We start from the raw sequence: 21,259 nt of genomic DNA on the forward strand, positions 1-21,259 counted from the left end.
CTGCAGAATCTGGATGACTAGACTTGAGTTTAAAATAAATAAATAAAACTCCAAAGGATAATATTGTCTGGAGAGCAGAGCTGTCATTTCTGTGGTGAAGCTTGGAGTTTGAAAGCTTACCTTAAGACTTGCAAGACTTTCTGTGACAGGAGATAAATACACTGAGTATGCTAGGGTGAGAGGACTGAGTGGTGGTGGACTTTGACTTGTCGATGGAAATGGGTTGTAATGCAATGAATTGTAAATGCTGTGTTGTATTGAGAGAAGTAAAAATTTGGTACTGAATGAGAGGATGCCAGTATGATTACATCTTATCAGGACTAGATTTGAAAGGAATGAAGAATCAGAAGGAAAAGAAAACGTGGTTTGGGAAGTGAGAGAAAGGGAATCCAAGAGAAGCAGGATTTTTAAAGAGGGATTTGAGATGTGCTTGCAGTTTTGGAGTGATATGGCTGCTGCATGGGCAATCAAGGAAATGAATGTATGAAGAATAATATAGGAACAGGATTATGGCATGTTTAAGGAAAAAAAGCCCACAAAATACCTGACATGTGCAGAAAAAAAGGGGATTTTAATACAATGATAGGAAAATGGATGGATGTCAGGAAGCTAAGGAAAGATGATGATATGGAGAATGAATGAGGACTTATTCTCTATAATTAATTGAATGGAGGAATATGGAGGAGAATAAATGGAAATTCAGGCGAAGCATTTTGCCATCTATCACCAGTATATCTGGATAGAATTCTCCACAAAGGAAATTACCACATGCAAAAAAATTTTGGTAGGGCTCTGTGCAGGATCATAGGCTCATCTAAGCCTCTTTAAAGGTCAATGTTATGTGGATAAGTACTGAATTGACACATCATTTCTATGTTATAAAAAATGCTGCCCTCAACTATATTAGCTTTTTATAGATTGTACATAAATCTCTGATGCATGTGGATTTTAAGTTACTTAAGAATGTTTCAACAGCAGCTGCAATAGAACTTTAATGTTATGTAGTCATTGCTTACTTTATTAAACATTTTTCATATTGGAAATGTGCATTTTGCAATTTCGGTTTTGGATTTTTGCAGTATAGAGTGCTTTATTTTCCTATGTAACTAATGCCTGCTTTTAGTTAGAGTTAGAACTAAGTTAGCTAGTTCACAATCTGCACCATTGTTCCTAACCGTATAATAAACAGCTTTCCCTAATCTCACTGTTTACTTGAATTGAACTAGATATTTGGTCATGGAAAAGCAAATGGAGAACCAACTTGGGCTCTACTTCTCACTGCTGGTATTTGTGAAATAGGAATTTTGATAGCCTCATTGGACAGTGTAGCACCAATTCTTTCAATGTAAGTATGAATGTGGTGTTTTGTGTTCTTCAGCTAAATAGTATTTTAATTTTAAATTACCTAGATAATTATTTTTCTTATTGAAATAATACATGCTAGACTTTGTTTTCTAGCAAATTGTGTTCCTATTTGATCCTGGAGATAATATGAAAGAACAAAATGTTTCGGCTGGCACTAATTTCTAGGCACAAAAAACTTTTTCCATGACAGAGTTCTTGAATGCTAATAAAAATGTGTTTCACTTTTTACAAAACTGGATTTTTACAATAAAATTCCTGCTATTTTAGGTCAAGTGCATCTAACGGAGACAAAAAACAACTTGATATTTTAGGATATGAACTGAATTTTATTTTACTGTCTTGGAAGTTCATCCCATGTGTGTTATGGGTTGACCCCAGAAGGCAGCTCAGCCCCACACATCTGCTTGTTCACTGCCTGCCCCCAGTGTGATGGGGGAGAGAATGGGAAGAGTTAAAGTGAGAAAACTTCTGGTTTGAGATAAAGACAGTTTAATAGGTAAGGCAGAAGCTCCACACGCAAGCCAAGAAAACAATAGGCAGATGTTTAGCCATTTCCAGGAAAGAAGGGCTTCGCCCATACTAACTGTTGCTAGGAAAAGCAAACACCTTTAAGTCTGAATGTTCTGCCCTCTTCCTCTTTTCCCTGAGCTGCTACTGCTGAGCATACCATACAGTATTGGGTATCATGGTGGTCATATGTGCCAGCTGTGTCCCCTTCCCAAGACTATTTGCTGGCAGGACAGAAAAAAAGCCAGAAAGGAGCTAAAACATCCCTGAGTTATCAGCACTGTTTAGGTTACAAATCTAGAACATAGCACCATCTGACCTACTATGAGGAAAACTAAATGTCCCAGCCAAAAACAATACACTGTGAATGACAGTTATTTGCTACATTGTCTCTGAAATATTTGAGGCTTTATATTATGCTGATATCATATTTTGAGGCCTAATATTCTACAAGTAATCTTACTCTGTCTTGTGTTCTGTTGGCCACTGTGAACACAGTGCACATGTACATGTTCCTATCCTTTTTTTTTTTTGATTTTGTTTACCATTTTAATGCACCTCTGTCCAGCTAATTTATTGGTAAATGCTCTTTTTTTTCTTTACAGGTTTTTCCTTATGTGCTATATGTTTGTAAATCTGGCTTGTGCAGTTCAGACGCTTTTACGGACTCCCAACTGGAGACCTCGTTTCAAGTATTACCATTGGTAGGGAATATTTCTTTATTCAGAGGAGTTAAGACTAACTATGCAGCCCCAAATTGTTGATTTTATTGCAGTAATAACTCCAGACCTCCTTTCTGACTTAAATGAGTTATGATTCATGCAGTGAATACTTTAAGAGCAACATTTGTTTTCATGTGTTTGGAATAATGCTAGTATTAACAGTGATCATGAAAACATGTGGATAATGTAGGTGGTTTGGGAAGGGGTTACAGGATGACATTTTGTATTGTTTATAAGCCAGGTGGTCTTCTGACCATGTGAAAATGAGGGTGAAAACCCATAAAATCTGTCTTTTACATATATAGCTAAGGAGAACTGGTAAAAGTGTTCAAGAAGGTTGGTACAGTTTAACTTGCAAAAAAAATGTTGCATTTGCAAAAAACATATGTTTTCATTATGCAAAAAATACACAACCCCCAAACTTTTACAGAACAAAAATGATCTCATTCAATATACATCAGTTGGCTCATTAATAATATGATCAGTAGTTTTAAAATATGCTTTGGACATTGCCTTTGATAACTGAGGTAGACAGATACCTGACAATGTCAGTAAAGGTCAATTATACAAAAGGTTGAGGGTGTATTTTTTTTGTTTAGTCTTTTTCTTAATGGCTGAAGAGTTTAAACATTTCAAACTAATATTGGGAAATATCTTCACTATTTTTTAACTGTATGTTAAAAATACATAATTTAATTAACAGTAATTCTGTTGAGAAGTTTTAGTGCTGAAATACCTTGAAGACTAGAGCCTTTAGGAGGTAAGCTGGCCTGAATCTAGGATGTAAGAGTTGCTTATTGTTTTCCCTTTTAAAGAGTTGAATGAAAATGTAATGTTGCTGGTTCAGCTTTGATAAAACTTCATTAATATTCTCAGTAGTCACATATTAGTTTGGCACCTAACTCTCCAAATACAATATATTTGGCAACAATTCCTGTTTATGCTTTTCTCAGAGAGATCAGTGAGCCAGCTGATTCACTGTGTGCCTACTTCTAGCCAAAGCCAGTATTGGAATGCTTGGCCAGAACTGGGGTGGGTTTTCATTTTTTGAGTGAAAGTAGTCTTGGATTAATTAAAGCATGAAAAAGCAGCTCTTGTTCTTTTAGACAAACTGCAAGATTGGTGTCCTCTGAACAGGTAGAAAGCATTCCCTTGGTTTCAAACTGGACTCAATACTTGCATGTACTAAAAAAACAAAGTAAAGGTACCAAACAGAACTTGGGTCTTAGTGTCAATATTGGGAAAGCTAGCTCTAATTTGGAAGTGAATTGAAAAGAAATTTGGGGTGTTGTATGTGACTAACAGTATACACAAAACTGTCAATTCTGAGATGATTTGCATCTGTCTAATAATAGTGTGGTGGGCAAACCAGGCTTATATACTTTAGTCTGGGCATACTTCTGTAATTTTTTCAGCTTACACTCATGCTTTCTTCATAGGCTTTGAAAAATTGTTTTCTGTATTCTCTTTTAATGTCTTGTGTTATAGCCTAAGAAACAGGCTGCAACAGAATTGAAGAATAGAGTTGATGAGTCAAATTTAATTTAAACTACTATTTCTACTGGGAGTAACAATGTTGTTTATTATTGTTTGAATGTTTTTTAGCTTAAATTCAAATCAGTGGTAAATGATAGCAATGTGTTTTGAAATTGACCTTACTTGGAGGTACTGATAGAGTTTCAGCATTGACAAATGTAGTAAATCTATTATTATATCTAATTCATTTGTATTATTTATGTCACACAAAGGTTCAGAATGTAATTATCTTTTTAATAAGCTGAAATTGGTAAAATGTATTTTTACTTCTATAGTAGCCATAAAACGGCCTTTGATGAAGAAAGGGCTTTCTGGGAGTTAACTTAAATAAGAAATTGACTTTGTAGAACATTTACATGCCTATTTAAAAAAATGGAAAAAAATGGTTTCTTTTAGGACTCTTTCATTCCTGGGGATGAGTTTATGTCTTGCCTTGATGTTCATTTGCTCTTGGTACTATGCTTTGATTGCCATGCTAATCGCAGGATGTATATACAAATACATAGAATATAGAGGGTAAGACCATATATCTTATTTATCCTATATTTAATATCTTTAGCATTCAGCAAAAAGCCCTATTGTATAAAATAGATACAACTGAAGTAATAAAGGTCTGAGTATTCCTCGGAACAAGGTAAGATCCTGTCTCTGTTAAGGGTTGTAAGTTCTCAGATTCACATTTCTCTGGAAGCTCTGTTCCAAACTTCTCATCAGCCAGAACTAATCAAAATATGAACCAATAAGGGTGGGAGACTTTTCACTGGAGCAGAGATGATGGTGTAAAATTTTGGTGCTTCAGGAACATCACCTTTTAATATCAAGCAGTAACTATTACAGAACGCTTATATTATTATTATCTCGTGCTAAACCTCAAAACCTCTACTTTTTTTTTGTGTGGACTTTAGCACTTTTTAGTGCTAAAGTTAACCAGTAACTCTAAACAGAGTTAATCATACTGAACAATCCAGAGCACCCACTGAAAATTGTCTGTTTTCTGAGGGCTTAGATAATCTTTAAATTGCAACATACTTTGCATTGTATGCATTTGACAAGAGACAGAGTCACACCTGTAGGAAATGCTACCTGTAGGAGACTTGAAGAACATGCTGAATTCAGAAAAAAAACCAAAGAAAACTGAAAGAGCAAACAACCCAAACCCCCCCAACTAAACAACATATACAAACACTAGAGGTGATTATGATCAGTGTGTGCTGCATGAACATAAGAGAGAGGGAGGACAGGCAAGGGAGATGGACCCCTTGCCATAGTAGAATTCCAACAAAGAAAACACTGTGTGAGGCTAACAGTTCTTATTTGGTTGGCCGCTATAGGTTTATATTGGAAGAGAATGGACTGGAAAATGGGGGAAGATTGAAAGTGGTCAGGAGGGTAGGTGGAGCTTTAGGCTTACCTGGGAGAAGGCTGTAGTGGTGGTGTTGAGGGGGAAGATAGATTACGCTAATCCATAGAAAGTTAAGTTTCTCTTATTAATTTTGCTGCTTTAAAACAATTCCTCTTAAGGAGCCTTCACTTACTCATTCTAGTGCTAAAAGGCAGCTTAAGTAGCCTTCACAATTACAAAAATGCTTTTAAGTATGAATAAAATAGGCCATAGTAAATATTAATAAATACTTAAGACAAAATTACCTTGAAGGGACCTGAAGCTGCTTCACAAGCAAACCTGCAAGACAAGGTTTTTTCATGCATTCATGCAAAAAAAAAAGATCATTTTTACACCCATTATCCCCTACATGAGAAAATGTACTTATTTTGTATAAATAAAAAGGACCCTGTTAATTGAATCTCTTCTGCATCCCAAAGAGCGGAAAAAGAATGGGGCGATGGAATCCGAGGTCTGTCCCTGAATGCAGCTCGCTATGCTTTGCTTCGTGTTGAAGATGGTCCTCCTCACACCAAGAATTGGAGGTAGAGTCCTATGTTTTCCAAGGTCACATAATTCTTGAAATATGTACATGTGTTGGGAATACTACTGGTAAAGCTAATGGCCAAAGTGAAATTCACTAGTAAAATAAAGTTTTATCTTGGGCATGGCAAGGATGTCATTACAGTAGTATTATTTTCTCACAGTAGAATGCAACTTATGGTTAGCATGTAATCTACTTTGCTGGAAATATGGGCAAACTAACTTGAACTTTAATCCATGTGGTGTTGACTTGGTTTTCAAAAGTGCAGAAGAATCTTAATGTTTGATTATTCATAGATTTTTTTTCAGATTTAAAGGAACAGCTTTCCTTGAGTCTGTCTCTATAAAAGAAACACTGTATTTCCATAAGTGGGGTTTTTTTGCTTCTGTATATGTTCCCTCTGAAATACGTTGTATAAATATACAGAGGATCCTTTATTTGTTTAAATTCATTTTTGTGGCAGTCTTTTTTCATATGGCTTCATTCAATAGTAACACTTTCTAAATTGCTTAGATAGCGTAAAAACAAAAATCTCACAATTGCTGTCCATTTGTATGTAACGAGGTTAGATGTCCACTGTTATTTTTGCAATTTTTTTTAACTTGTTATATTACCAATTTTCTCAAAGCCAACATCAAAAATTACTTGACATTTAAGATCAGAAGAACATTTACACATTGTCACTTCTGGTGAATGCAGTGCAAATCAGGAGAACTCTGATCAATGGAACACACAAAAAAGGAATTGCTGTTAAATGTGACGCTTCAATTATAGTCACTGTTCAGTGATAGTATCCCTGGGTGCAGACACATGCAATATTCTGTTGCCCTTCAGTGTAATGGCATTATTTTACCCTTTGTTCTGCCTCTGATGAACTTGGCATCTCAGAGGCACCAATGTAATGTAGTGTTGACACTCCTGTTACATACCTGACTGCTTCAGTTCCAAACAAATTAGCCTTCTGTTGTGTCAATGTAATTGCTAGAACTGGACCATCTTGTTATGTCTTAAACTGTGCTGGTTTGTGCCTACTCTTTGTCATTATTTTGAATTTGTAACAATGATAGGAAAAGTATAAAATGTTGGTTTGGGAAAAGTAAACAGATTGGATATTGATTTAAAGGAAATAGAATGCATCCTCATCTAGTATGCAGTTGAAACTGAACTTGGGGTACTATCAGTATTGTTAGGGGTTTTGGACAGACCTGTGCAGATTGAGGAATGGGTCCGTAAGAACATCATGAAAATCCAGAAGGATAAGTGCGAAGTTCAGTACCTGGCACAGGCATGTCCAGTGTAGCAATACAAGACTGGAAACCTGCTCTGGTGAAAAGGACCTGTGGTTCCCAGTAGGTAGGAAGCCAGCAGCGTGTCTTGGCAGTGATATGATGAACTATATCAACAGGAACACAAACAGTACATTAAGAAGTAAATATATTGGGTGATAATATTCCTTGTTGTTCAGCACTCACTAGAATACATCTAGAATATTTCATCCAGGTTTAGGTGCCCTAATGTAGGAATGACAGCAGTAAGCTGGGGTGGGTTCAGGATAGGACGACAGAGATGATAGTTGGAACATAGGAACATATCTCCTGTGGGGAGAGGCTGAGGGAAGTTATGCTTATTCAGCTTGGAGAAGGCTGAAAGGGAGCATAAAAGCTATTGTAACTGGCTAGTAACTGTCCAAAACCTGAAAGGTTGCTGAGAAGATAGTCAGACTCCTTACAGCAGTATATGGTAGGAGACACAGAACATGATAAAATAATGAAGCATTAAAGAGGTTACCAGATGTGATATAATCTCTTTCTGGAGGTTTTCAAGATCCAGCTGGATGGAGCTGTAAACAATGTGATGTGCATTCAATGTTAAGTCATTTCACGTAGCAGGTTGCACTAGATGACATTGGAAGGGTGGTAACTTAGATTCAATAATTTTCTGAGTAAAACTGTTCTTTAATGGAGCTTTTCAGAAGGATGGTATGCTGGTTTATGTAGCTACTTTGTACCTGAAGTGTTCTTGCTATTGCAAATTATTGCTTCCTTGATTAATAGTTGACTGTCTTCCATTGAATTAAGCACTTAATCTGCATTTGAGTAATTGTTAATTTTAATTTTCCAATTCTTCCTTACTTATGAATCTGTGTATATGCTTAACTTTTTTTTTTTTTTTTTTTCCCCCCCAGGCCACAAGTTTTGGTCTTACTAAACTTGGATAACGAGCAGTTAGTGAAACACCCAAGATTGCTTTCTTTCACCTCTCAGTTGAAGGCTGGTAAAGGACTGACTATTGTGGGCTCTGTGCTTGAGGGAGTCTACTTAGATAAATGTACAGAAACTCATAAAGCTGAAGAGGTATGTAAAAGCTTGCAAATACTTGTAATTTACATTAGCATTTAAATGGTGCATCTGGGTTTGGATAATTCATGTCTTGACTTAGAACAGACTTGTAAAATATTGAATAAAGCATCTATTTTTGCTATCAGCACAGTCAATGATTGTATAAAAAGAATAGGTTGATGTATGTAGCAAAATGTTTTATAAAATTTTCCAATAGGATGAGACAATACTGACATATCTTAGCTTTTTATATTCTTTAATACTGAGAGCCCTGGGCTTACAATCAAATTGCATTCTTGAAAAAAACACAAGTGATGGAATTTTAAGAAATTACCTTATAAGGAAAACACGTTTCTTTTTTCCATGTGTCTTAGCATACTTTCCATGATCTTGCACAGAAGTGAGGCTGACCAGTCTGTAGTTCCTGGGTCTTCTGCTTTCCCCTTTTTAAAATTGGGAGTTATATTTCAAGTACTCAGGGACTTCCCCTGATTGCCATGATTAACATCATCCTCATGATGTGATTTTCTACATAGCAGAGTTAGGATTAGGAGTAGTCTTTGTTGGAAAACTGTAAACAGCATTCTTCTTGAGATCCTTTACTTTCTTTCTCTCTTTTTTTTTTTTCCTTTCCTGTTTATCCCATATCTCGAGATAAGGTAGGATGAAGTAGGGAAAAGTTTTAAGTGGTCATATCATTTAAGATGACATGTAACTATGCTTACAAACAAGTGAATTTAATTTGAATGTTTCTATAATAATAATTACTGTATTTGCTTACCTATGCAAACTCTCCTACATCTAACTTTATGGAGTGGGGAAACATTTTGAGAAAATACCATATTTCCTGTATTTTATTGAATAAAACCTTCAAAAGTATGTTTTGATTGCCATTTTATCTTCAAAATTTGTTGATTTCTTCAGTGTTGTTCAAAAGAGTCTACTATTGTGATCCAAGTCATGTTCAAAGCTGTGTAAAAACACCTGTGATTTATTCAGACCTGGTATCTTTAAAATAGATGAGCATTGGAGATATTGAAATGGACTTAACAAAGCTAACCATTTTTTTCACAGTTTTGCTCTCCTCCCTCTTAGTATTCAGGTTTGGCCACAGTGGTTTTTAAAATAGCAAAGTATAAAGCCTATGTGATATTGCATGAATAGGCTCCAGGAGAGCAGTTAGCTTGAAAACATGGTGGGAAAAGTCTACAATGATATATTGTGAAAGTAATTGTTATTAAGGTGTTACTGTCAACATGTGTAAGTAGAAAACAAGACAGAGAATACAAAATCGACCTATGAAATAAAATGAAAAACTCCTTTAAACAGAAACTGTTTACCCTTGAGGACTTGAAACGTTACCTGTAGTTGGCTTAACGTAAAGTCAACTATGTTTCTGAGAGAATAAAAGGGAATGCGTTTAAAGGAGGCCTGATCCATGGGTTCTTCAGAAAGTCAGACCTGGTGTCATTCAGGAACCTATTCCTTTTAAAATGGAAATGAAGATTAATTGTAAAAGTTTGAGCATCTGGAGGCCTCATTGGTTCTGGAAGATTTACACTAGAAAGTGTTTCTAGGAGACATGTAGGAAATCAAAGATTTTTCCTGTCTGTATTTTAAAAAGAAAAGAGCAGCTATTTAAACTGATATGCCCTGATATCATTTGCACAGACAGACTTGTTAGCTTTGCTAACAAGTCCTCTGAAGACTTTTTTGTCTTCTAAGCAGGGTTTCTGATGTGAAGCCACACTGAGTGCCAGGCATTCTCTGATGAAATCTGTTCCTGATGATCTTTGACAGGAATTTTGGTGCTTCTAAAACTCCAAATATTGATGTGAAACCATGCTGACCTCCCACAGAAGTTCATTGAATATGATGGGATTTTTAAAGTTATTTCATCAGAGGAATAGTTAACACCAAAGCTGATGTTCCCTAGTCAACCTTGATACCATTTTGAATGCTTCTTTTAAACTACTTGGTTATGTGTCTGCATGTTTGTCAGTGTTTAAATTAAGAGGAGCCATCTTGAAATTGAAAGGGTGTGGGATATTTAATCTTGTCTATTTATCTTGTCATTAGTCTTGTCATTACTTAGACAGTGATTCCAATGGTCTCCTGCACATCAGTTTTTCCATGTTTGGAGCTGATCAACTAACCAGTCTCTTAATGTCAAAGATGTTTTAGGAACCTTCTTTTTTTTTAATTTATTTTGACTTTACCTGAAGCAGTGTTACTTTACTGCTCTTTATCAATGTGTTTTCAGTCATGTCTCGTTCATTCTTCTGTGGAAATAAAAGGCTGAATAATTAAATAATTAAAATAATAAAAAACTGTGTATGGTGTCTTTTAGGGGAGGTTGTGTTTGGAGCTTTAGTTTTCATGGAATAATACTCATGCTTTTGAAATTAGTCATTTCTTGATGTTGGTTCTGCATTGTTGATAATGTTTTACTATTATTAGTGCTGTTACTCCTGGTATTTATCATCAGTGTTGATGATTTTATTTTCCCACGCACAATCTTCCTTTTACAGAATGTTAAGGCCTTAATGGGAGTAGAAAAGACTAAAGGATTTTGCCAGATTGTGGTGTCTCCTAACTTCAGAGATGGAATATCCTACTTGATTCAGTCAGCTGGTCTAGGAGGGATGAAGCACAACACAGTCCTGATGGCATGGCCACAGTCATGGAAGCAGACAGAAAATCGTTTCTCATGGAAAAATTTTGTTGGTATGTGTTTATTGACTTTCTCCTATGCATTTGTAATACAACTATGTAACTAATGTATTTGCTATGTGGAGGATATGTGATATAGAGCATCTGGTGGACAACTGACTATTTCCCCACATCTGATTTTATCTGGAGTGGGTTTTCTCAGACCTCTTAGACCTTGGCTTTGCTTGTTCTTCTTCCTCTTTTGCCTCAGCAGAAGCCTTTAAATTTAAAACAAAAACTATGAATGAAAATTTCAAGTTCTTGATTAAATATCTTGTTTTCCCTTGCAGATACTGTACGAGAAACAACAGCAGCTCAGCAAGCGCTTTTGGTGGCTAAAAACATTGACTTATTTCCAACAAATCAAGAACGTTTTACTGAAGGAAACATAGATGTGTGGTGGATTGTTCATGATGGTGGTATGCTGATGTTACTGCCTTTCCTCCTTCGACAGCACAAGGCAAGGACAACAGAAAATGGCTGGGACTTCATTAAGTACTCTCTCACTTTGTTAGAATCATGCAAGGGGATAGCAATCACAGTGCTACAAACAGTTGTAATGTATCTTTTTGGTAGGTTTGGAGAAAATGTAAAATGCGTATCTTCACTGTCGCTCAAATGGATGATAATAGCATTCAAATGAAGAAGGATCTTCAGATGTTCTTATACCATCTTAGACTGAATGCTGAAGTGGAGGTTGTTGAAATGGTATGTTACTACATATTTTTAAGGTGCAACTGGGACTAATCTTTTAGTTTAAAGAGATTTAGCTTTTTTTCACATGAAGAGATATTAGCCCAAATATACAAAGGGAAAGACTGCAGTCCCACCAAGAACAAGAAGTTTTGTAAAGCATCATTATCTTATTGTGTCACAATGCTAGTGTGTGTAGTGGTGAGTTTTAATGGTTTTTTCATTAGGTTTTGAGCTGTTTTGATGTGTTAATGCCTACTTTATTTATGAGGAATAGTCCATAGAGATAGTTGATTCAGGGATGAAAAAACAGACATTGAAATGGAAAGCTTAATGTGCTTAATCTAAATAAGCCATGATATCTGATGTGAGAGAGGGTGAACATGTTTGTGTCTCCAACTGCTGTATCAATATCTCCCTGGAATAAGGAATCCCTAGGCTCCAATGTCAGTTACTTTTGGTATTGCCAACCTCAGTCAGCATTGAACAGCAAAACTATATAGTTACAGATTCACAAGTCAAATAGTGACAAAATTAATTTTGTAACTTTTTTTCCTTTTTAAAATATGGGTGATAAACTGTTGCAGAGAAAGGTCTAAAGCTGTCTAGACCCACTTTTTTTGTCAACTAAGGACTTAATTTCCAGCACTCAAAGGTGAATAGCATAAGTCCAAAGTAAGATGCACAAAAAGCCCCCAAAACCCCTAAATGTTTAAGCTCATTTTGAAGAGGAGTCCATTGGTTCAAAACTTCTACTCCCACTAGTTCCTAGAATGACCAAAACCAATTAAAAAGATTTATCATGCTGATCAGCCATAAAGCAAATTTTAAGAATAATTTTAAATTACTTATGAAAAAAACTACTTTTGAAAAATTTGGTTAGTATTTCTAACTAGGAAGTAAGGTAGATCCTTTTGTTTCTTTTATTGTTCTCTGCTTGGAGTGCTAACTATGTAAGTCTAAAGTGTTGTGGCATGTGCAGTTGAAAGAACAGAGTGCTGTAAAAAGACTCAGCCTTGGTTAGATTTTTGAGCAGAAGACAGTATAGGAAGTACAAGTTATTCTTTTACTATGTGGTTAATATTTAATCCTGAGAATCTCCCGAAATGTAAGAGACACTTTACAAGTTAGTGATAACACAGATGACTGCTAGAGGTTTTTACATTGTGTTTTAGTTTAGAGCCAGTATGAGAATACATGCCAGAATTTCTTCATAATTGCTTCTGTTTGTGAACATTTCTCCCTGGTGAAAGGGCAATGTGTTATTTTGTGCCTCTAGGCACTTTTTAAGGAAATGTGTGCACATGTGCTCAGGTGGCAGCAATGCAGACCCAGTTTAAATAAGTACTTTCAACCCTTTCTCACTTCTGCAGCCTAATTGTAACATTATCCTGGAATGTCTGTCCCAAGTACATAAAATTTAGGTAAAATCACAATAATATATAGTAGGATAGTTCACTGTATGAAATTGCTGTTTGAAGATTGAGTTTTAAAAATGAGGTAGAAATGATTGATCAGTTCTGTGCTTGGGATTAATGCCATAAATACATCCAGGAGTGAATGTGGCACACTTTCTAAATGTTGTTCTTTTAAATAGTACTTCTGGTGTTTCTAATGCCAATTTCTTCTGCAGTTTGAAAATGATATTTCTGCATTCACGTATGAGAAGACACTTATGATGGAACAGCGATCTCAGATGCTGAAGCAGATGCAGCTATCAAAGAATGAAAGGGAAAGGGAGGTAAGGACTTTGGCTTTGCAATATGTTCTGAAAGTACTCTTTCTTGGCTGTGGCTTCTAATCAGTTTCTAACTAATCAAAGATTTTCATAATTGCATTGTGTTTCTCTACAACAGCTTTCATTTGCAAGGTTAAAGTAATGTGGGGAAAGAAATAATTTCTTATTTGAACAGATGTTGAGAGTTTTCCTGTTCTTGTTAAGATGAATGCAAGTATTAATAAACAGAACATTTGAGCGTCAGTGTGGAATATATTCAGAGCATTTCCAAACTTGACATCAGTAGCTAAGGTTCATGATTATGCAGATTGACTGATTAGCTTTGATTATGATTTGGTCTTAGAGTCATAGAATTATTTAGGTTGAAAAAGATCTTTAAATCAAGTCCAACAAATAACTAAACACTGTCAAGTCCACCATTAAACCAAGTCCCTAGTTGTATCATCTTTTTAGTGATATAAATGGTAGTAAATGCTTTTGCTTCACTTAAATAACTTACATATCTCTACTGTGTTTAACTGTTAATTTGTAAAATAGCTAATTTTTTTTCTTGTGGCTTTTTTTCCCGTGTACTGATAATGGTAACTTATTTTTGTCCTAAGCCTTTTTGGTGTTAATCCTGTAAGTCCAAGCAGTTTGGTTTTTTCAGTTCCCCCCACCTCCCGCTTCTGTCTGTATTCCTTTTTCCGCTTCACATGAATTTTTGGAGGTTCCTCAGTGTGCTGCTGTAAATCCTCTTTATCCATGTTGTGGTAGTTTTCTTTTGATTTGAGCCTGCCTAACCTCGTTGCAGTAAAAAAGGAAACTTCTCTGTACCCCTTATTCAGAGTTATTGTTTCTTTAGGGAACAGTAGTATTTTTCCAGTGGAGTTTGAGTGATTAATCTGCATATTGTAGATTTCTAAGGATTTAACTTCCACACAAATACTTTAGAAGTAGCCCAAGGACCTAATACGCTGTAGTCTATAGCATATAAATTGCAGAGTAGACAAAAGAATTTCTTCTCAGCTCTGAGTTGGTTGGAATGTGGACTATACTTCAGAGTGTTGTTTGTGTGAAAGTTTTTCTTTCTTTCTATTCCCCCTCTCCATATATTTTTCTTTCTTTTCTGCTCACTTTTATCTGAAATAATCACCATTACAGCTTCAGCTTGTTCCTTCATATCAGGTAGGGTAAAAGCTGAGATGTTCAGAATACCATTGAATTTATTTCATGGTCTGAAGTAAAATCCTCGATAATTCCAAGAACCTCTAGTGCCTAATTCCTGCCTTGTCCAAAAATAAAAGTGATACCTGTCTGTTTCCGATTAGGGTATCTAAACCTACCTTGTTCTTTTGTATTTTCATCAGAAAATGTGATTTAGTTAAGCCTTCGCTTCCTCTGGAGTGACAGGTTGAGTATATGCACTCAGTGTGGCAGGCTCTTTCCTAATCTGTTCATCTTCTCTTAAAATGAGCTGAGCCATTCCCTCCAGTTTTTTTTTATTTATGGCAGCCAAAACATTTCTCTCATTAGTATCACTAGTTCAAATTAGTATTGCTTTTGTTTTCATTATGTCTCCAGACATTCAAATATAACCTCATTCCAGTTTTGAACATGAGTGTAATTTGGTTTCCTGTTACCACCAAGATGAGTAACCTCACTTTTGTTCTTGTGTGCTTCAAACAAGACTCAAACCTTCTCAAAAAGGAGAATATGGTTTTGTGCAGCATTCTTTTGCTGTTTCCCTCATAGGCATGTTTTTGTCCCTCACCCTCCTTTTATGTGGCACTTTTAAAATGGAATTTATTTGATCTTGCCTTTGGGTTTTCTTGTAGAAATGGAGGTTAGGGACTCAGTGGATTTTTGTTTCCTTTTTTTAGAAACTTGGTTGATTTGCTTCTATTGGAAGTGTAAATATAACATGTGCCTCCAAAGCATAAGATAGGCAAACTTAGGTGCAACTGCCAAACATTTATTTATTTGACTTTTGTCAATAGTGCTACAAAGGTGAAGGAAAACACTTCCTTCATTTCCTTGCTTCCCTTTCTGGTGGCTGTTAGCTTCTTTCCCTGACTAATCCTGACTAAATGACTGTTGGGTCAGGCAAAGATAGTGGGACCTGTGAGAAGGTAATAATCCATCCCACCACTACATTGTGTTGAGTTGTGCTGTTAGATAAGTGGGAGAAATCTGGGTACATGTAGGTGAGGAGCACAATTATAGATTTTGCCTCACTGATTTTTAGAGTTGGAAAGTAGCTTTCTCATGTGCTTAAATTTTTTTCATATTTTGATTGTAATTGAATAGAATAAACAGAATATATATGTACATGGAGGGATGTGACCCTCAGAACAAGTGAATATTTGAGGTTCTGATATAGACTAAAGGATTGGATTGGCTTTGTGTATTTGCAAATGTCTGTAAAGAGACTTCATAACTAACTGTTAAACATTCAAAAAAGAGCCCCATAACCTCCGATACCAAATCCAGTCTATTTAAATGAAGAGTAATATGTTCATCTGCTTTTTTCTGTAGATCTTTTTTTTTTCTGTCATTGGTAACCTTTTTATCCCAGATTCAGAGCATCACTAATGAGTCTCGAGGCTCAATCAGAAGAAAAAGCTACTCCAGTCCACTGTCCATTGGCCAAGATGCCCAGGCACTGCTGCCTAATGTTTATCAAGAGGAGGAGGTAGTTGGACGTTAGTGCTAGCTAGACAAATTTTCCCATTGCAACACTTGAAGTGCCACTATTGCAAACTGAACTACACACGAACAACTTGATCATTCATTGTTATGAAGCAGTTACTCATAAATTTTAATTTTTCTGTTTTTCAAAGTTCATTATCTTACCCTGTATTTTTTTCTCTAGATGATGCTTCTGTGACATGAACTACATTCTCTTTCTCATACTTATTTTCTGTAAGAGGAACACATTTCTGAGAGTGCCTGTTTTTCTTAAGAGCCAGAAGCAAAGATATTTCTCTGCCTTTTCTCTCTTAAAAAGGTGTTTCATTAAGAAGCATATTTCATGCTTTCACAAACCACTGACTTCCTTTGTATTGAAGCACTGAAGCTTCTCAGAGATCATATTGATGATTTTAGGTGTTTTAAGGAGATTTCTAGGCTTATTTGTAAGCCATTATTAACCCTAAATGTGGTTACTGCATTCTGCATGGTGAGATTGAAAGGAAATGGACTGATAAAATCAGCAGTTCTTAGTGTGCACTTAAAGTGTTGCTCATATCTTGAGATGTGTAACCTAGTTTGTAGAAGTGCTATCTATGTTTGTGTTCCCTTTCTTCTTGGAGTATGAGAACGTGTTGTGTTTCATGTATTTAATCTGGTATCAAAATAGCACTAATAAAAATGTGCTTTTGTTGTCTTTGCATTTTTATAAACGCGTGTTATAGGTCCAGAATTACTCTTGTCCTCACTGTCTTTCTAAAAATGGTGAATTGTCTTCCATTGAAGCATAGTTGTACTGAACTCATCTTACAGTTGTTAGTTTGAAATTTTAGTTCATTGGATACTACTGCGTGGTATTTATTGTATTGGTAAGGATCTGTTAGCTTTTTTTCATTCTCATGACAGAACTGTATTTTTGTAGTAACTTCTGATTAGTTGTCTTGACTCATGATTTAATCGTCTGTGGGCACAGGAAAGCTGTCAAACAAATAGGCAGTTATGTGAACCTCAGATTTGTACTCTAGGATTTGGGAATCCTCAAGGATAGGGAACAGGGAAATAATTTAGGGAATATACAGAAGCTCAAAGGCATTTAAAACCAGCTGCAGTTATAGTTTGTTGAACCACTAGAGGAATTGCTGTTCAGAGATCAAAAGTAATATTTTCATCTTCTTGAGTTTTCTTCATGCTTTTCATTGTGACCTTGAATGAAATTGATTCTTCTGCATCATCACATGTGTGAAGGGACATGACCATAACTAACGTGAATATCTGAGGCTCCAAAACAGAATAGGAGCTTCAACTCATGATTTAACAAGTCTCTGAATAGCTTTCAGAACTGTTAAAGAGTCTAAGGTACTGTGAAATGAAAAAGGGAGAACAGCAAAGTGCATATACATATGGGAAGAACAATATTATGTTCTTGAAGTTGAGTTTCTGCTATTAAAAGGGAAGAGAAGGCTTCTTCATGGTTGGATTGATAAGATTTTGTTATGTGATATGCCCTTGCATGCATAAATAACCAAAGCTAATAATCTAAATCTATAGCTAGCCTTCAATTCAGCCAATCCAGCGCTGATCCCATACTGGGCTCATGAGAGTCATGTGGTAGTTCAGCTAAAGGCATGTGAAATGGACATGTTTACAACAGTATCTGGGAAAATAACAATGTGACTGGTGAACAATGAGAGCAATGGCTTTCAAGTTTTTTACTGGTGAAACACCTCTGTGTTAATAAAGTACCCTCTGGTGGGATTCAACCTGACTTTAGTCCGTTACAAAAATAATGTCCCAGCTCAGATGTAATCCTGCAAATGGGAATAAATAAGTACATTTTTACAAGCAGTTTCACTTCATGCTGAAGTTAAAACAGTCTTGTATAGTGTCTCACAATGTAAGGTGCATTTTTCTGTATCTTCTTTTGTTCCACTGCTGTGGAATTCCTTTTCCAAATTCCATGATGTATAATTTGCAGTTGTTCTTTTTGACTGAACCTTGGGGTGATTGTTTGTTTTGTGGCCAGGCCCAGCTGATCCATGATCGAAACACTGCCTCGCGCTCTACTCCAGCAGTCAAAGCAAGTGTGGCTGCTGCTGTGCCAGAAAAAGTGCACATGACCTGGACTAAAGAAAAGTTTATAGCAGAAAAGCATAAACACAAAGATTCAAATGTGTCTGGTTTTAAGGATATTTTCAACATGAAGCCGTAAGTATACACATGGTGTTTGGAGTTCTGTATTTCATTGTGTGTATTTTAATGTGTGGGGTTTTTCATTTGGTTGTTTATGTTGTTGTTTTGGGTCTTGTTTTCTAAGAGATTCTGGTTTATTTAAAATTCCTTATGAAAATAGCATGGACAATGAGTATAAAGAGCCATTCAGAAGCATATTGTGAGTGAAGTTTAAATATGACAGACTTCAACCTGTAAGCTCAACTTCTGGATTGTACCAGAAAGCATATATGTTAAAATGCTTAATGATAACTTTTGTTTTTATTTCTTCCTAACAAATGACCATGTATGACCCTTATCTTATTTACTGTGTTTTGTTGTACTGGAGGGAGTACCAAGGAAGCAGATAACCTTTCAAGACATTTAACTTGGTTTTGGTTGTGGGTGGATTTTTTTGGGGTGTGTTTTTTGTTTGGTTGGTTTTGTTATTGTTGTTGTTTGGGGATTTTAGTGGACATTCAGCCCTCATACTGTAAATTTAAGCAATATAAAATATGTGCAAATCTGTATGTCTTGCTAGATTAAGTAATTTCCTGTTTATTCCTTAATGTCTTTTACTTAAATAGATAAGCGCTACTGTGTCAAGCCAGTGTAGTAGACACAAAAGGAATGACAGAAAGAAATCAGCTTGTTTGCTTCCTCATGCTGTGGTTTAAGCAAACACATGCATCTTTTCTGATTTCTGGAGGAATGCACTTAGAAGCATAGCCTAAATTTTTTTCTGCACATGACCAGAGCAAAGCTGTGGATGTCAACAGAAATCTTAGTATCTAAAGGAAACGTATGTTAAATATAGGGCTTGTAGACAATAGAGTTAGAAGGCATATTTAAAATTAATGTCTTAAAATCCTAAGTTGTGTTGTGGCTTTGCTCTGAGCTCTTTAGAAGCAATTTGTCTTTGCAAATTCAAAAAAATCATCCTGCTTATGACCTAAAGCATTGTTCTGGGCTGCATTATGCTCTTAATTATTTGGGTTTGTTTTTTTCATTAATATCTTAGAAATAGTTCCTGTTACTACTTTAGAACTGTGCAAGATGCAGGTTTCAAATATTATTATTTTAAAATTATGATGTGCAGTTGGGGTACAAATTGCAGTTCAAACTTTGTGTGCCTGTGCAGTATCTTCATAATGTTGAATTAAAATGTATCTGATGGCATAATTTTTTTTTCTATGCATTTGCTTCCCTTACACATAGCGAATGGGGAAATCTGTAAGTCTAAATTTACTTCACTTAAGCAACATAGGTTGTGTTCTTTTGGTTCTTGTAGTCTTGTGCATCGTATGCATGTTTCTAAATCAGAATTTGCAGTGCATGTATTCTTTTGTTCCTTGTTTAATATACTGTGATTTAGCACATATCACTGAAAAATATTCGTCATTGTGATTTGTTAATGTTCTCTTAAATGTTATAAACTTTCTATTCACGATAAGACACAGAACATGTTTTAGTTTCTGTAAGAATGTACTTGACAGTACTCTGCACCAGTGTAATATTTAGTTTTTTAATTAACTGCATTATTATGCTGCAAAAATAGCTCCCCATTGTGATACAACTACTTAGACAGTAAGGATTATTTGTTCACAAAGGGAACTTTCACATGTCATCAAAAGTCAGTTCTTGCCTGCCTTCTACCAATCCATGCATGTGTAGAAGTAACATAACTTTGGACATACATAGGGTATGACAGCATACAAAAATGGGATACTACATCTCCTGGGTGGAACTCACTTGACTGTTCTGCTTTTTTTCAGAGCTCAGCATTTTCTTCAGTTTGTCTGTTTAACGAATTGAGCTTCTTATGAAGATGTAGGAAGCTTACTTTGCTTTGTAGGATTTCAGTTCTAGCAGTGCTTGACGGCTAAATGGTGTTGGTCAGCCCCAGTTTACATTGTATACAATGTGAACCTTTATTTCAGTTCTGAATTTTTGCCCGCTGTTATCACAAATTTACTCTCTGCATTTTGGTTTTAGCTTGATGGTGCTTCAGCTTCAATATTTGTACATCCCCACAATTATACACTCTTGCCTCTCTTCATAGTTGTTCTTTGGTCTTTTGAAGCTGCAGTTCTGCTTCTGAAAAATTGAGCTTCAAGCATTATTTTGTTCCATATATGGATTTTGTACAGTTGGTTCTTAGGGATAGATGACTGCTGTGATAGAATATCCCCCAGGAGGGATTGATAAACTCAGGTTTGAAATGTCATTTTCTGTTGGGGGAGAAAATTGTGGGGGCTGAGTGTAGGGAGGAGAATCAATTAAATTGATAGAGGTGATCTCCACTGACCACTAAACTGAAGAACCAAATGCCTTTTAATTTTTTTGTAAAGAATCTACATTTGGGCAGTAGCTCTTCTGGCTAAATAGTCTAAGTTAGAGCTTGGGTGTTTTTGTCACACTTTTGCATATGACTCCAGTCTTGGCCAATTTCATGCAGATGGCAGGTTCTTAGGAACAGTAAGGAAACACTTGTTTTGTTTTGAAACACAGCTAAATCATACAAGATAGATACTAAAATAAAGACATTTTTGAAATCTTAGCCGTTTTTTTCTTCTTGTGCAGAACTTTACAACTATTATATTGGTAGATGCAGCAAGTAAAACATTAGTTAAAATTGATAGTGTAAGGGGAGAGGCTCAATTTCAGTTCAGTGCTTACTGCCTTAGTCTTACAACATGAGAAACTAGTAATTTTTTTCAAAATGTTGTGGTGTTTCTGAATTTTCTTCACCAGCTTGTAGTAATTTTGTAATGTTTCCTAAGGAGCATGAGTAAAACCTTGTATTCTACAATATAAATACTGTAATCTTGATGTTGCATTCCT

At 35.7% G+C, this 21,259-nt stretch overlaps 1 protein-coding gene across 1 annotated transcript in view; it reads left to right on the forward strand.

Annotated features, from left to right (window-relative positions):
• LOC103800976 (solute carrier family 12 member 7-like) overlaps positions 1–21,259 on the forward strand; it is a gene marked incomplete at its 5' end in the record, with an annotated part of 47,166 nt that overhangs the window by 24,821 nt on the left and 1,086 nt on the right. The window contains 12 exons of the mRNA XM_009073370.1: positions 1,227–1,345; positions 2,478–2,576; positions 4,527–4,646; positions 5,952–6,056; positions 8,241–8,409; positions 10,926–11,121; positions 11,397–11,566; positions 11,683–11,814; positions 13,433–13,540; positions 16,095–16,211; positions 18,231–18,412; positions 19,634–19,648. Coding sequence (XP_009071618.1) covers positions 1,227–1,345; positions 2,478–2,576; positions 4,527–4,646; positions 5,952–6,056; positions 8,241–8,409; positions 10,926–11,121; positions 11,397–11,566; positions 11,683–11,814; positions 13,433–13,540; positions 16,095–16,211; positions 18,231–18,412; positions 19,634–19,648 — 1,532 coding nt within the window. The remainder of the gene's footprint in view (positions 1–1,226; positions 1,346–2,477; positions 2,577–4,526; positions 4,647–5,951; positions 6,057–8,240; positions 8,410–10,925; positions 11,122–11,396; positions 11,567–11,682; positions 11,815–13,432; positions 13,541–16,094; positions 16,212–18,230; positions 18,413–19,633; positions 19,649–21,259) is intronic.

Source organism: Acanthisitta chloris, unplaced genomic scaffold (assembly GCF_000695815.1).
Source record: "Acanthisitta chloris isolate BGI_N310 unplaced genomic scaffold, ASM69581v1 scaffold1634, whole genome shotgun sequence".
NCBI classification, from domain to species: Eukaryota; Metazoa; Chordata; class Aves; order Passeriformes; family Acanthisittidae; genus Acanthisitta; species Acanthisitta chloris.